This window comes from Eublepharis macularius, chromosome 9, assembly GCF_028583425.1.
Source record: "Eublepharis macularius isolate TG4126 chromosome 9, MPM_Emac_v1.0, whole genome shotgun sequence".
Classification (NCBI taxonomy): Eukaryota; Metazoa; Chordata; class Lepidosauria; order Squamata; family Eublepharidae; genus Eublepharis; species Eublepharis macularius.
In genome coordinates this window covers 78,886,137-78,903,688 of record NC_072798.1, presented here as the reverse complement: position 1 = coordinate 78,903,688, position 17,552 = coordinate 78,886,137, and the positions used below count along the sequence as shown (strand labels likewise).

Below are 17,552 nucleotides of genomic sequence, written 5' to 3'. Positions count from 1 at the left end.
CAGGAGAATGGGCCAAAGCCTTCCCCTCCACCATTGTGGAAATGGTGAAATTAGGGAGGCAGGCAATTCTCTCTCTCTTCCCCACTGGTGCTTCAAAGGCCAGTTGGAAAGGGGGAATAGGGGTCATGTCAATGTTGTGCCAGTGCATGACATCACTTCTGGCAAAAAAGGGAGTGATGATGTCATCATGTTGAGGGCAACACTCCAGGATTCGCCCACAATGCTCCTGACATCATGGCATCACTTCTGATTTTCCACCAGAAGTGACATTGCGAGCCGGCACAGCTGTCCCTGCCTGGAAAATCCTCACAGCTGATTGCCAGAGTGAAATGTCCTACGCTGCCTCTCCCCATGCACTGTGATCTTGAAGCGAATCTGGCCTGTGCACGCTTGGGAATTAGATTACAAGCACAGAACTCACCGAGAAATCTGATTGACAGGTTCCATAGCAGCAATATCTGCAATACCAAGACTTTGTAATATATGAATCAACGCTCTCTTTCCTTCTCAAGGATGGATCCTAGAATCCAAACCAGTGAATCAGAAGCAGCTTACGATACAGCTTTGCTTTAGGCCCATGGGCTTAACCAGGCCCTAACAGGAACTATATTTTTCTGCACTTGGAGTAATCATAAAAGGTAAAGGTAGTCCCCTGTGCAAGCACTGAGTTATTACTGACCCATGGGATGGACGTCGCATTACGATGCTTTCTTGGAAGACTTTTTGCTTATGGGGTGGTTTGCCATCGCCTTCCCCAGTCATCTACAGTTTACCCCTAGGAAACTGTGTACTCATTTTACCCACCTCGGAAGGATGGAAGGCTGAGTCAACCTTGAGCTGGCTACCTGAACCTGGCTTCCGCTGGGATCGAACTCAGGTCGTGAGCAGAGCTTGGACTGCAGTACTGCAGCTTACCACTCTGTGCCACAGGACTCTTACAGAGAGCTTGCCCCAAAGTTCTCAAACGTAACAACTAGCACCCCAGTTACTAGATGTTCGACCTGGAAGTAAATCTAATTTCTTTCCATGAAGCTTACTTCAGATAAGTCTTCTCATCATGAGGCCATGAAATAAAAAAGAGACCACATCTAGACCATAAAGACAGAGGCAAAATTACTGGGTTTATTTGGGACACCAATGTTACAACTGGGTGTCTCACAATCACTGACACATATACAACCATTTCTGGACTTTGCAGAACAGGACATTCCTGTTTCCCCTTTTTCTGCTGCCATTGAACCTCCCATCCCCAATTTTTTTTTTGACTAGGGGTGCCCTGGACTCTTAGAACCAGTATAGAAGGCAAAGCGGAGGTGTACAACAGGGTGGGGAATCAGCAGGAATCTCCACCTCATTCTGTAAATGGAAATGCTGTTCCCTTGAAGGACTTCTGTGGCTGGATACACATGCACCTACTGCCTCCACACTGTTTTTTACTATATAAAGCTCTTTTATCCTTTAAAATCAAAGTTCTTAAATTTCAGAATTGTGTCCTATCAAGTGATAGTTGCTGTTCATTGCTTCCTACCATCTACAGTGATATTTCTCATACATTTGTTTACCAGGCATAATAAAACAGAGACTATTAACATGTTTTCTTTGATAGCTTCTTTCGATAAATCATTATGCTCCCTCAGAAGCCGCTCCGGTGATTAATGTTTCTCTTTCCCATTTAATCTTACCAGCTATCTCCCTATCTTCACATTGTTCAAATGCCTTTGTGTGCTCTTCTCCCTCTTGTCAGCTGCTCTGAATATAGTTTTGGATGTCCCCTGTGTCATCTTCTGTCTTTACCCTGGTGGTCTTTCAGCCTAGCTTGCAGTATATCATTCCTATCAAGAACTGGCAAAACATCCCAATACACCTTCCATGATGGTACCGTCAAGAGACTGAACTGCAGTTATACCCTGTACCTTCCCAATGTTCTCGCCTGTGGCCACAGACAAATGAGTCTTTTGCATAATTTTATCCCCTTTTGTTCTTGTTGCAATTTCTAATAATGAGGATTTGAATTTTGAATTACCTTCTGTCCTCATTAAAACATCAATAGATGAAGGAATTAATCATGTAGGCCTTCTCCTATTCAAAGTTTTGTTGGTAAATCGGTTTGTATCTTGATTATTTTTTAAAAAATAAAGCTCCTTTCATTCTACTTTTTAAAAAGAATATTATGAGTTTCAGAATGATGAGTGATTCTCTTCTGAGTTTCCCAGGTGAGGTATCCTTTTTGATCCTATTACATCTGGCAGGCTCAGTCAACATGCTATATGCCATAATAATGAGAAATTGTATGAAAGTGCAGTCTCTCTGTGATCAATGTTATATTACTCACTAAACTATGCAGGACACATTCCCAGGCCAAGACAATTGGTACCTAAAAATTCCCTCCATCTATGGACCAGAATACTTCTTGGGGGTGGGGGGGATCACTGAGAAGGAGTAAGGAGGCAATAAAAATTAAAATCTGACCACCATTGCTGGAATCTACTGCCTAAAGCCAACTGCTTGCTTTGGGAGCAGTCCTAACTTAAGCAGGTATACTTAGAAGTAAGTGACACTGTATTCTGTGTGGCTTATTCCCAGGACAGCACTCTTAAGACTGCTGTTTTTACTTTGTGGTAAGGCAATCCTGGCAAAAAGAACTTCTGAATGCATTTAAGCACAATCTACAGTGCAGTCCTAAGCAGAATTATACCCTTCTAAGTCAATTAAAGTCAATTGACTTAGACAGTGTAACTCTACTTAGGATTGTGCTGTCGAAGTATTGCATAAAGGAAGAACTTGAGCAATTCATAGGAGCTATGTTAAAAGTCATATACCAAGTTGCAGTATATACTGTTGTTGCTACGTTTATTCCATACACACGCACGTGCACATACACACACACACACACACACACACACAAAAGCATTTGAAAGTAACTACCTTTTATTGGATTAAGCTCTTTTAGATTAAAACATCTCTCTTAATAGATAGGGGAACCCTAACTTGAAATATATATTTTTGTGAGTAAGCATCTCCCAACATAAGAAATATTTCACGAAACTTTCCTATGGCAAGCATCATGTATCAGAAAGGAAGTAGATTTTTTCTCAGTAGTTTAAAATAACTGAGCAAAGAATGATAGGTAAGACAATTTGCTTATATAAAAATAAAAGTGGAAAAAATAAGACTTGACTTTAATAGGCACTCCCAAAATTGCAAAATGAAAAAAAAGGAAATCACCTTTTTATGAATTTGCTTAGGCAGTCAGAAGTAATCATAGCATAACATTATTCTGGCAAAGGAAATAGGTATATTGCAGAGGGGGGATAGGATGCAAATAATTATGAATGTAAAAACAGTCTAATTTTGTATTATGCATTATTCCCTAACCCATCATATATGTAACGATGCATGAAGAAGCTCATTCTCTTAGGTACTCTTACTGTACTTTACCTCATTGTCCATCAGTACTGGGCGTATGTCTATGTTCTACTCTGGTAGTTTTGAGTAAAATTGAATGAGTTCATTTTTACAACTCTCTTAATCTTGGGTTCACAAATCATAATTACATGGTTTGGATCCAACCAGCATTTCCACTGATGAAAAGGGGGGAAGGGTCCCCTTTGACTTCCCAGAGAAGCTATGTTTGGGATCATGGGACCTGCAAGGCCAAAGGCCATGTAGAATAGGAGCTGCAACAGTGAGATTTGAATCTTTTCCTGTTCTGGCTCTCCTTGATTTGTTTGGTCCTTTTATCCTTTCTTCTAAACAGTGTGAAATAATATTATAATATCATTATGCTTGGTTTTAAAAAAAAGTCCCCGATACACAACAGCCATGCTCTGAGTAGACATTTTTGCTTAGGATTTATGACATACATACCCCATGGTTCAAACTAGAGAGTCCCACCTGGGACTGCTCTGAGTGGGTGTTAAGTTGCTCTGAAGGGCACTATATAAATTGAATATTATTATGTTATTACTGGGAGGGAGAGGCTGGAACCAGGGGGTCAAGCCAACATAATGCAATAACACTGTTACAATGTTATAACGTCATTAAGTTTTCTTCAAAAAACAGGGATGTCTTAGAAATTGGCAGGAGAAGAGGAAGGAGGAGGGGGAAAGGAGGAGGGAGGAGCTGAGAAGAGGATGAAGAAACCAATCAGTGAGAAGGGGCCTGCAAGGGGGGGAGCATAATGGAGGGCACAGGAGAAGAAACCAAAAGGAAAATTCTGTACGGTTGAAAAAGGCAACTCAAAACTGTGTCAAGAAAAACATCAGAGAATAAGCACATGCTGAAAATTCAAAGTGTATGGGATTCAGAAGAAAACCCAAAGCAGTTTGGGACCAGAATTGCCAAAAATTGTCTGTGCAGAAAAGGCCTATGTCTCTCTCCACAACCACCTCAAATGCCTTTGGGCACAGCTCCCTAGCCTCTAACCAAAGCCATTGTCTATGTTCATTCTTGCTAATTCTTTGTGAGTTCAGAGTTTCGCTTTCAATGACATTGACAAGTATACTAATTTTTGTCCTGCTCTGAACACAGAAGTGATTCTTGATAATGACGATTTCTCTATTCTCCATGCCTGTTGTCCTTGTGGCTTTTACGATAATATGTTAACGTTGATTATCCTACAGGTTTGTGATTGCTTTTATCTATGCAATCTGTACAAAGGAGGAGAAAAAAATCCTAATCTATTTCTAGTGCTTCAGAGGTAAATTGTGTACCTGCTCAGTGTACATAAATAGCCATGCTGGGATAAGTTGTGGATTCCAAAAGAAATGTTGCAAGACTACAGAAGAATGTACCATTGGATGCCACATGAGATCCAGCTGGTGTCGTGCAGCAGAGAATGTGATAGAGAATAATGCCTGGCATGTAGTATTAGTATTTCCATTTCCAGTTACACTTTGTGGAAGCCAATTAGACTTGAGACATCCTGATAGGCTATTTCTAATCTACTTTATTTATTTCATTTATATCCCGCCTTTCTCCTCAATGGGAATCCAAAGCGGCTTACATCATTCTCCTCTCCTCCATTTTATCTTCACAACAACCCCCTAAGGTAGAGTATGCTGAGAGTGTGTGACTGGCCCAAGGGCACCCAGTGAGGTTCCATGGCAGAGCTGGGGTTCACACCTAGGTCCCCCATATCTTAGTCCAACACTCTAACCACTACACTACTCTGGCTCTCTGGTTATCATGGTCTGCTACTACAATCTGGGATCCTCGGGGAAACAATGTGTTGGATCCAGACTAAATTTTATGTCAGCAGAATGGAACTTTCCTGTCCCATCCCCACTCCACCTCCAAACTGTTGTTGCCGAATATCTCTCTCCTGCAGAGGTGAGGATTCCTTTTAAAATAGACATGCATAAACAAAAGAGTCTCTTTGTGTATTTCCAAGCAATGCTTTAACTACCAATCCACAGAACTGTATTGAAAGGGCTGTTCTGTTCTTCAGCCTTTTTCTTATAGGCTGACAGTCCTCTGATCGATGAGAAATCAGAAGTTTATTTATTCCAGGTGTAAAGTGAAAACCATTTATCCCAGCCAAAAATCAATCTGATCCATCTTGATGTAGTCAAAGATACAAGGGTCACAAAATTACAAAACACCGTTCCACATGTAAAAAATATTAGAAGCAGATAAGCAAACATGTCATTATCCTGTATATCTAAGGTCTAAAAGATAAAATACAATTTTAAGAATCTCATCAAAGCACTTTCTTAAAGAACAGAGTATCACGCAACCCACATATAAGAGATTGAAAGGTCTTTGCATGGGGCTCTCTAAGAGTTAAGTACATGAAACTCACATGACCATATCAAAATTCACCAATTTGTTACTTTCTCCTGGGATGATTTGAGTTCCTTTCTGAACTTAAGACTTTTCTCATGTAAATACATTTAATAAGTTTGTACTTTTATAGAACAAGTTGTTGAGATTAATCTGGGCATCCATCCAACCATTGTTGGAACAGCAAAACCTTTGCTGGAAAAAAACGTGCTGTGCAAATACGGAAAAAGGAGTCGCCAGGCCTCTTTCCTTTTGTTCAACCAGTATGTGTTTCAGACAAGAGCCTGAGACACTGCAGCATGTTGATGTTCAAGAAATGCTGCTCCTGGGAGATAGGGGATCCTGAGGAATGACATGGGGGGGGGTCTGCAACAGAAAAGGGGCATCTGGAAATTGCCAGTTTAATCTAGATCCAACCCAAATAGCCAAGGAAATTACAAAATTATGTGCATACCAACTGGCAGTATTTTATTTAAATAGAATTAAGAATTAAGAAAAAAAATGACTCCTGTAAATGTAAGAACATCACACAAAGAATATATGGTTATTGTTTTAAAAGCGGAAACAGATGTTCTCGGATGACCAGTTCATTTAGAACAAGAACTACATGGTTCTAGGAGTAGCTTCTTCACATGCTACTACAGCAATGGCCTTTTCACACCACTGTCCACCCCAAACCTCCTTTCACAGGTTTGATGGCTTCCCAGGCAGTAAAGGGCAGTTACCACATGCCACCTGTCTAACTTCTATTATCAGGCAGAGAGCCCTGACCCAAATACATACAGGCTCCCCTCTCTCCTCAGAGGCTCTACCAGACAGGCTGCCTGTTCCCTCTATTTACTTCCCCTCACCCAGCTACAGCCCAGGGCTATTGAGGAAAGGGAACTTGGTGTTTACTTTCCTTTATATATGCTGTCACCATTCACTTTAGATATATTGGCCCATTGAGGTTTCTGTGTGGGAGTCTTATTTTCCCCCACAGGTAACAACTTCAAGCCAGCCACGGTTAAAACAGAAACAAAACAGAACTTTTCTTTACAAGATAGAACAAAGGAGAGAATACTTTCAAAACTCATATATATTGTCGCTAAACAGGGAATGATTATGTAACAGAACAGATTTACAGCCAGCTATCTTTCTGCTGCCTTTCTTAGCAGTGTCCAAAACCCTTCTCTTCTTCCTCTCACTTTCTCCAAAGGACACCAACCGTTTCTGGCCCAGCATTCTGCCTGCTCTTATTGGTTGTTTCTCAGGAGAACTCAACAACACAAGGGAAAGTCTCCATATCAGGGATTTTCCTCCTTGTGTTTGTTTCTCAGGAGAGGCAGAGCTAAAACTAGTCCTGTCCGTCACAGCTACCTTTAGTCGATTGGCTGATTGGTAATTTTTCCACCAAAAGGTATTCTATAACTTCCTTATCTATTGTGGAATGATGACTAGGGAAACCCGCTTCCAGCAGCATAGCACTTCAGATTTTTGTGAAATGAGAGTGGGGAGAGCTGAGGAGCAGGGAGGAAGATTTTCTAAACCAGAAACAGCATCTGTCTCAGCTGATAAGAAAATCAGGCTTAGTAACCCAAAAGACTTAAAAGTACGAAAAAACTCTAAGGTCAAAAGTTCACGAGTGAAGAAACTATGTATGTATCTTTATGAACCACTTCTATGTTGTTAAATCTTTAATAACAGTTCACTCCTTGTTTATAGTTAATCCCTACTGACTGAAAGTAGTCTGTGTTAGGGAAGCGCGAGCGCCCGACTTACCGAGCGCTCGGTTTGCTGCCGCCGGGGTGGGGAGGCGGGGCGGGCACCGTGGCTTCTGGGTCGGCTTGCCCGGCGTCCATGCAGGCAAGCCGACGGCCAATCAATTCAAACCCCGGCCAGCCAATCGCGGCGGCCGGGGGGCGGGGCGGGGCCTGCTGCCGGACCTCAGGGAGGCAGTCTTCCCTCTGGTCCGGCGGTTTCTTATTTAACCGGCTCCAGCCCAGCCCCGCCGCATTCCGTTCCTGGCTGCGAAGCAGAAGAGCGGCGAAGATGAAGAGCGGAGGCAGCGCTCGGAGACTGGGGGCAAGGATCGGAGCGGCTAGAGCTGAGCCCTCCCGACGCCCATCTCCTTGGCTGCGCGGCTCCTGGCTGCAAAAGAAGAGCGGCGAAGAGGAAGAACGGAGGCAGCGTCCGGAGGCTGAGGCGGAGCTCGGAGTGGTTGGAGCTGAGCCCTCACGCTCTCCCCCCTCCGCGGCTGAGCGGCTCCCTGCCCTAGGCCCCGCCCAGAGGCAGGTGGGAGCGTGGTGTCCGAAGGCCCCGTGGTGTGGCTGAAGCCCCGGGCCTCGGCACTGCGAAGACCCAGCAGCAGAAGAGGAAGACGCCCCACCCGGCAGCAGCAGCCAGAGCAGCGATGCCACCCCAGAAGAGGGCCGGGGGAGCCAGAGGGAAGGCTCGGGGAGGGGGAGGCGGAAAGGCAGCTGCCCCCTCCAGGGCGGGCAGCAGGGCCGGGGCAGCCTCCTCCGGGGCCAAAGGGAAGAAGGGCTCTCAGCAGGGCAGCCCCAGGGACAAGATTCCCAGCACGGGGAGGGGGAAGCGGGCGGGGGGTGCCCAGCAGCAGGGGGACCCCGCCGCTTCTCGCCCCCCCGAGGGCCATTCGCAAGCTTCGGTGCATCCTGGGGGGAGCGGGCAAGCGGGGAAGGTGCGGCCCAAACCCCCTCCCAGGGCCAGAGCCAGGAGGCAGGGGGGGACTCCAGAGGACTTGGAGGCCTCCCCCAGCTCCTTGCGCAGCATCAGCCGGGCGCTGGAGCTCCTCACGGCCCGGGTCGAGAGCTTGGGGAACTCCAGGCCTGGGGGGGCTGCTGCCCTTCCAGAGCCTGTCGAGGTCCCACAGAAAGCAGGCAGCCAGAAGAGGAAGGGCAGGTCAGGCAGGGGATGCCGGGCCGAGAGATCTGTGACCACCAGTTCAGGGAGCTCCAGCCCCGAGCGTCGGCCAGCCGTGAAGAAGAGGAAAGCTCCTAAGAGGAAGGGACGAAGACACAGACGGCAGGAGGACTCAGACAGCGGGGGATCCTCAGGTGAGTCCTCATCTACTGATGAGGAGACCAAGGAGGAGGACTATTGGGGGGTGGCTGCATCTGCCCCGGGGCTCCCCGACTGGGCGATAAGGCGCAGGGGGCCAGCTTCCGGGGAGGGTGACCCAAGGGGTGTGTGGGGTGGAGACCCAAAGGACAACCCCGCCTCCCTCAGAACCTTCACGGATGAGGAGGACCCCCCGGGAATCCACCTCGCCCGAAAAGTGCGGGAGAGGATCTTAAATGGCTATTATGTGGACGTCTTCTCCCTCCTTAGGCTGGAGGCGGAGGATGGGAGGTGTGCCCCCTCCTCAACGCTGGGCAAAAAGCGGGCTAGGAAAGCGGCTGCCGAGCGCAATTTTAATAATTGGCTGGAGGGCTTCACTGTCTATATGGGGGTCGTTCAGCTTGCCTATCCAGAGAGGGGGTGGCACCTCTCCAACCACCTGGGCAGTGTCCTGCGTGCCCGTGCCCTGGCCGGGGAGGCCGCGGCAATGGACTATGATGAGGCCTTTCGGAAGAGGGCCTCGCATAATCCCAGATCCAGATGGGATCTCATCAGCCAAAAGCTATGGCTTTGGCTGGTGGGCCCTCAAATGAGGGCCAAGGGGGAGGCCCCCCGCGGCCGCTGGCCCGGCCGGTGGGAGAAGCCCTGGGGGGTCTGTTGGGAGTTCAACCAAGGCAGGTGCCAGCGGTCAAAGTGCCGCTATGAGCACAGCTGCGAATCTTGCGGGGCCCCACATGCTCGCCTATCATGCCCGCGTGGATCCTTGCCTTCCGCCCCCTTTCGGGGGGGCTGGTCCTCCAACAGCGGTGCCCACAGGGACGGGGGGCCCAGCACCACCGCCGCCCAGCCTGCCAGCGGCAGCAAATAGCTCTGGCTGCTGGGATTTGGGCTTGGCCCACACCCCGGTGCGCTTACAGTCCCTGCGCCCTCTCCTGGAATGTTACCCTAACAAATTAGCAGCCTCCTTTTTACTGGATGGCTTCTCGAGGGGCTTTAGAATCCCTTTCACGGGTCCCCGTGTAGCCACCACCTCAGGCAACCTTAAATCCGCCAGGGAACTGCCAGAGGTGGTCGCAGCCAAGATAGCCAAGGAATTGGCAGCCGGCCGGGTTGCCGGCCCCTTCTCCTCTCCCCCCTTACCAAATCTGAGGGTCTCCCCACTGGGGGTGGTCCCTAAGAAGGCACCCGGGGAATACAGGCTGATCCATCACCTTTCGTACCCGCGGGGCTCATCCGTCAATGACTGCATCCCCCAAGAGCTTTGCTCTGTTAAGTATGCCTCCTTCGACCACGCAGTTCGCCTGGTGCGGTCGTGCGGGCCTGGGGATCTCATGGCCAAGTGCGATGTGGAATCCGCCTTCCGGCTGTTGCCCGTTCACCCCCTTGACTTTTGCCTGTTAGGTTTCAGGTTCAGGGAGAAGTGGTATGTGGACAGGGCCATGCCCATGGGGTGCTCCTTTGCTTGCGCAGCATTCGAGGCCTTCAGTACCTTTATTGAGTGGGCCGCCAAGGGCCGGATGGGTTCCCCTCATATTACTCATTATTTGGACGACTTTTTGATCATGGCGCCCCCTGGTGGTGACACTTGCGCTGTTCGCCTACACATATTTCAGTCTTTGGCCAAGGAACTGGGGGTCCCCCTTGCCCAGGAAAAGACGGAGGGCCCCTCCTCCCGCATCACCTACCTGGGGATTGAGCTAGATTCGGAGGCTGGGCTCTCCCGCCTCCCGCTAGACAAACTGGGTCGCCTGCGTGAGCTTATCACTGCCATCCGGGCGCGGGAAAAATGTACGCTGAGGGAGCTCCAGTCCATTATCGGTCACCTCAACTTTGCCTGCAGGGTGGTCTCCCCGGGGCGGGCCTTCTGTGCCCGCCTCTCCAGGGCCTGCAGGGGGGCCTCCGCGCCTCACCATCACATCCGTCTCTCCAAGGGAATTAAGGAGGACCTTGGGGTCTGGTGGGACTTCCTCTCCGCTTACAACGGGGTGTCTATGTGGCAGGGCTCCCTTGACCTGGGGGCCGATTTGCAGGTCAGGTCGGACGCGGCCGGCAGCTTGGGGTTTGGGGTTTACTTCAATGGGAGGTGGTGTGCGGAGCGCTGGCCCCCCTCATGGGCCAGCTCAGGGATCCTCAGGGACCTCACCTTCCTGGAGCTATTCCCCATCCTGGTGGCCGTGACGGTTTGGCGGGAGCAGCTCAGGGACAAGAGGGTCCTCTTCTGGTGCGACAACCAGGCCTCCGTGCGGGTGATTAACAAGCAGTCCTCTCGCTCTGAGCGGGTCATGCGTCTCGTTCGCCACTTTGTGCTATGTTGCCTTGCGGCTAACATCTCCTTCTCAGCCCGTCATGTAGCAGGCCTGGATAACGGCATCGCAGACGCACTGTCTCGCTTCCAGATGGAGAGGTTCTTCACGCTGGCCCCCGAGGCACGCCGCACACCCGACCCATTCCCCGCGGACCTGTGGCTGATTGGCGGGACATCGTGATGCAAGGAATCCTCAACTCAGTGGCACCATCGACCCTGCGATCATACACCAAGGCGGTGGCACGCTTCTTGGCCTTCGCTGAGGGACTGGATGTGCCGGTCCCCTGGCCAGCATCTCAAGCGACGGTGTTGCAATACCTGGCCCATTTGCATGGTCTGGGCCTTGCTGCTGGGACCATGCGTAGAGACCTGGCAGCTATTTCCTTCTTTAGCAAGGCGGGGGGCTTCCCTGATCCCTGCGACAGTTTCGAGGCTCGCAGAGCCATGGAAGGGTGGGGTCGGGTCTCTCCACGGGTCCCTGACCAGCGGAGGCCCATCACCTTGCCCGTCCTACGAGCTATACTCCGGGAGGTTCCTGACGTTTGCTGGTCCTCGTTCGAGGCGCAGCTTCTCCACACGACCTTCGTTTTGGCCTTTTTTGGGGCCTTCCGGGTGGGGGAGCTGGTGGCCGGGTCCCGCCGGGATCCCTCAGGCAGGGCCTTAGCCCTCGGGGATGTCGCACCGTCCAGGCGCAGGGTGGCCATTACCATACGGCACTCCAAAACAGACCAGCAGGGCCGAGGGGCCTCGGTCCTACTGCGGTCAGCTCGGGAGAAGGCCATTTGTCCAGTCCGGGCAGTATGGTCCTTCTTGGCGGTCCGGCCTCACTCCCCCGGCCCCTTCCTTATTCACAGGGACGGTTCCCCTCTCACAAGGTACCAGTTCGCGGCCCTCCTGCGGGCGTGTCTACAGGCAGCCGGGTTCCCACCCGAGGAGTTTGCTACCCACTCCTTCCGCATCGGGGCAGCCACGGTGGCTTCAGTCCTCGGCCTTCCCCCCGCCGCCATCCAGCGTCTCGGCCGGTGGCGGTCCAGTGCCTTTCGTTCCTACATTCGCACAGCCCGGGCGCTCACGTGCTGATTTTTCTGTGTTCCCATGTTGCAGGTCAGCGGAGGACGGTGTGGATTTGCGGCCACAGCATCGTGCATTGGGCCGGGAAGTACGCAGCGTCATCTGGATGGGGAAGACACCTCGGGCTGGACAACCGCGTCAAGATCCGCTGGATTGGCATCCGGGGCATGACATGGGATGCGCTTGTTCCCACCGTGGTCCACCAGGCCCCACGGCAGGGTCCACCCGATGCACTTGTTATCCAGTTGGGAGAGAACGACTTGGGCAAGCGGGAAGGCCCGGACCTGAGGCGGGCCATGTGCAGGGACCTGGACTATCTACGCGGTTTATTCCCGGGAACCTTTTTTCTGTGGTCGGACTTGCTCCAGAGGCGCTGCTGGCGTTTTGCGTGCCATCCAGACAAGGTGGACGGCATCCGGCAACGGCTGGCACGCGCCATGGGACAGTACATCACGGCGGCCGGTGGCCTGCTCATCATGCATCCAGACATCTCCTTTCGCGTGGAGGCACTGTTCTGCCAGGATGGGGTCCATTTGTCCAGCTGGGGGCAGGACATCTGGCTGCAGGGCCTGAGGGATGGCCTGCTGGAGTGGCTTCAGCAGTAGGAGCGTTGGCGGGAGCCCCCCCCCTGGGGGGGGCTCTGGTGGCGGTTGGTCATTGCATCGGATCTCTTTTGGGGGGAATCAGGGCCTCTGCCCTGGTTCCCGGTAAGGGGATTCCCATAAGGAATCTTGGGAGTGAGTACGGAGGTGCATGCCCAGCTCGGGGGCTGCCAGGGCGTACTCACTACCAGGTGGCAGGGGAATCATGCAGGGGTGTACACCCATGTGATTCCCCCCCAAATGCCACTCCTGGGTTCCCCCCTTCAGCACGGGCCTGAGGGGGGAGGGGCCATCGGCTGGCAGGCGGGCCAGCCGATGCACAGGGATCTGATCCACATGACTGCCAATGCTCCTTATCTGCTGTTGTTTATAATAAAGTTATGGCCAGAAATTTTCTCCAGTCACGTGTATGGTCTCAGTTTGTTGCCGCGCTCCCCTCCCCCTTTGCCTCCCCACCCCTTCAACACTAGGCTGCAAAAGAAATCTGCACACACACACCTTATAAGTCTCAGTTGCTCTGCAGCTATATCCATGGAAATTGGTGGCAGAGGAAAAAGTAAAACAGTGTGGAGTTCCTTGGCCCCAAAAGCCCTGGATGAGGGGTGGTAGGGAACTGGCTGTCCCATCTAGAGACATCTCTGAAAGGAAAGAGAGGACCCTGTGTGTGTGTGAAAGGGTCAGGGGGGGGCTCTCTGCCTAGTAAAGAGAGATAAGATAGGTGGTGAATCATGATCATGACTACCTTGGCCTGCCTGTACCCTGAACCTGTGAAGAGAAGCTTTTTTGTGAGGAAGCAGTGTGAAGGAATCACAACACTGTGTTATTATATTGCAGACCTCATACACTCAGGTAATCCATTACAGGACCTAACAGCATCAGTGACAACTTGGGCTCATTTACTTGTGTGTCATCCAATTTAAATATGTACCACCATGTGCCAACTATTCTTTTCTACTATTTACATGGGACAAACATGTTGGTTCCTGCATGAGGGAATCAATTAACATAAACCTGACATAGGAAGCTGCAATGCTCAGAAACCAGTAGACAAATATTTTAATCTTCCTGGATGTACTGTCGCAGATTTAAAGACTCTTTCACATTTCTGTTTTAACCCGGTTATGCATTGCTGGATAACCTGGCAAAGCAATGTGGAGGTGACAGTTTCAAACAGCATTTACATCCATTTGTGAACCATATGCAAACAGCTGTGGTCATTCCCCTCACAAAATTAAGCAGAATTAATATTGATCTGCCACGTGTCTCTATCTATGTCAAGGAAGTTTCCTCAGCAGTGTCCTTCCAGGATCTCAGGCAGAAGTCCTTGCATCACCTATTAGGTAAGGTCAAGGTCGTCCCCTGTGCAAACACTGAGTCATTACTGACCCATGGGGAGACGTCGCATCACAACGTTTTCTTGGCAGACTTGTTACGGGGTGGTTTGCCATTGCCTTCCCCAGTCATCTACACTTTACCCTCAGGAAACTGGGTACTCATTTTACCGACCTCGGAAGGATGAAAGGCTGAGTCAACCTTGAGCTGGCTACCTGAACCCGGCTTCCGCCAGGATTACCTAATCCTTAACTGGAGACGCTGGAGGTTGAAACTGGGACGTTTTACATACCACGCAGGTGCTTTCCTTATAAATTAGAACATGTACCTAGCAATACTGCTCACAGATCAAGGTTCTAGTTGCAATATGGAATGTGCTTCAGCTGGGCAAGAGATATATCTCAATAATTTAAAATGTACATATATGCATATTGTGTTTCTGTCCAGCAGTTCTTAAGTATTCTTTTACTCAAATTATTTCACTCTTACTTGGTTTCATTTTTGTCTCGACCACAGGAAGAAAAAGAAGCCTAAAAGCTTGCATGCACTATGCATGCAAAGATTTCTTGGCTCAGTAACAAATCTTATCTAACTTGCTCTGTGGTAATCACCAAGCAATGTCCCTCCCCCTTCCTGAGGGAATTTATCTAATTTAGCAATGTTTGCTATATATCCAAAGGTAGCAATTAGAATGTATATAGATTTACTCTCCCCCCTTCCAATGACCAGGTCTCAATGTTTAGCGATCTCAGTGTTCCCAAGTGAAGTTCAATCCAGTTCTTGCACAACAGCAGTCTGCCCCCTAAGCACCATTTAACATTATTTATTATTCTGGACAAGGGATTGATTCTGCTTTGAACTGTATACTTTGGAAGAGCCATAGCTATTGTGCTATTACAGCAAAATCAGGGTTGTGGGCTGAGCCCCAGTGCTAGCCCAAGCAGAGTGGTCAAAGTCCATTCCAAAGATCAGAGCATGGAGTCACAATCCGAGGGTGGGTCCAACAGCAAAGTCCAGAGGTCTGAGTGTCAGTTACCAGTTCAAGGGCTACACACAAGCAGAGTCAAGGCACGGTCCAAAGGTCTCAGGAGCAAGGCAAGGTTCAATAGCATGGTCGCAGTGGTAGCAGGATTCCAACGAGTTGCTTCCATGCCTGGCAATTCCTCTAGACTTGCTTTTATAGCCAGGCATGGTTTTCAGCCAGCTGCTTTGGCTCTATCCTGATGCTACTCATCGTTGCTCTCCATAAACAGCTGGCATTGGCCCAGGAGGCAAGCGCTGCACCGCCTCTCCTGCAGTTCCACTCTCTGCCTTTGTCTGCAGTGCTCTCTGGGTATGGGCAAAACTGGGTGTGTGGGGGGGGGGGGTGGAAGCCCCTGGTGGAGCTTCAGCTGTGATGTTGGAAGTCTCTGGCTGAACTTCCTCTGTGGTGTTGGGGCTGGAGGGTGCTGGTGGCTCCACTTAGCCAGCAGCTGCTTTTCTGGATTGCTGGATTCTGCTAGGTCAGTGTTTGCCGCACGGGGCTCTTCTCCTCCTGAGGAGTCTACTGAGTCAGAGCTGGCTGCACCAGGTTCCTCTTCTCCTGAGAACTCCTCGCTATCACTGAGCCCCATAACAATCAGGAGGGTTTTGATGGCCTCTCTGGGAACTTTCCTTCTATTCCCAGCACTTTGAATGCTACAAGGGTTGTGTCCCAGGTACCCAAACTGTCTCAAACTTTAGTATGAATGTCAGACACCCTAGAAACTACATTCCCAAGGGTCCTTGTACCGCAGACATTCCTATTCAGTAAGGTCCAATGAGCTGTAGGGTATGTCATTTCCAGAATGCTCAACCAGGGCCAGTTGTGAGGGCAGGAAATCCATTTAACACGGGCCTCAAACTCTGAGGGGGGCTCACATTTAGAAACTTGTTAATTTTTTGACATTTGATAAGTTCTATAACTTGTTTTCATGCACACCCCATCACACAAAAATGCAACACATGATCTCAGCTTAGAGCTGCAGTTTTATTTATTTACTTTATTTATATCCCACTTTTCTCCCCACTGGCAACACAAAGCAGGCTTATATCTCTTCCTCCATAGGGAGGAATCCATAGGGATTCAAACATGGGCCTCCCACATCCTAGTTCAACCATTACTGGATGATATTGATTTTGTCATTCTTTTTTTGGTGCCTTATTTTGTTTTCCTGTCTCACCAGTTTTTATTATGCCTCGAGGCCTCAAAAGCTGAATGGATTGAGCTGCTTTGGACATCTCAGAAGGCCTGAGTTCATTATCCATAGAAAGAAACAAGGCGGACTGAACATTTTCATTTCATAGGGTCCCTGCCCCCAGGGACCAGATCTCAAACTGGTTCTCCCTACTTCATGCAATAGGTCCCCTTCATTATTGCTTTCAAAGGTTCCAACAGGTGATTACAACTTGTCCTTTCCCACCTCTGTTTAAGGACATTCACAGTGCCATGCCTAGTTCTTCCTCTGAGGCGGAGAACATCTTCGGTGATTCCCACCGTCCAATCAGGGAGGCAGGAACTAATTTTCTTCCTCTTCTTGTCTGGCGTGTGGGACACCCTCTCTCTTCAGTTCACAACACACTCTACTAAGGTCCAGACAGGATTCCAAGTGACCATCCTGGGGTTAATCTAGACATCCCTTTAATAAGGCGGGTCCTTTCAAGAACCCACTTGTAGTATAGTGGTTAAGTAACTGAACTGTGTTGCAGTACTCTGCTGGTTCAAATCTCACTAATGCCATGAACTTACCACGTGGCCTTGGGTAAGCCATTCCTCTCAGTTCCAGCTCCCCAGCTGTATTGTAGGGATAATGCTTACTTTGTCCCGAGATCAAACAGACAGTTCTTCACACGTGGAAAGAGATCTGACCTTGATACCAAGTTCTCTAAGACAGGACTCGCAAGTCATCCCTGTGAGAGGCTAAGTACTTCTTAAACCAGGGTTCATTTGAGCTCAAGTTGCCAGCAGGAGGGAAAGAAAGAGGCAGGACACCAACATACCTTAAGGCAGCTATTGATTTTATTGAATACTTAAAACAGATAGAATTTCAGCAAGCTTGCATTATATTTACCCAAAACAAGGCTTGGGCAAGCTGATGAGATGTTACCGACCAGTCAGGAGAAATCTAGCAAAGGAGATTTTTGTCTCACCCTCTTTGTGATCACCTTTTATACCCTCTTTCCCTCTTCTTTGAGATCTTACTTGGAGGTGGTTGCCAAGGCACCTATGTCTATGTGGGCCTCCTGATTGGGCATTGCCATTTACACATGTTCCCAGCACACTTGGATACCAACACAATTTCTCAACACATGGCATGAGTTTTAGTACCAAGGAACTGTCTAACTTGGGTAACGTCCCCTTTTGACCTTTGAGATTTTTC

The 17,552-nt window shown here is 49.4% G+C and overlaps 1 protein-coding gene across 1 annotated transcript; it reads left to right on the top strand.

Moving 5' to 3' along the window:
• Positions 1-11,329: 11,329 nt before the first annotated feature.
• LOC129335347 (integrase/recombinase xerD homolog) lies at positions 11,330-12,229 on the top strand. The gene has a single exon (XM_054987783.1). The coding sequence runs from the start codon at positions 11,330-11,332 to the stop codon at positions 12,227-12,229; it is 900 nt and encodes a 299-aa protein (XP_054843758.1).
• Positions 12,230-17,552: the final 5,323 nt, after the last annotated feature.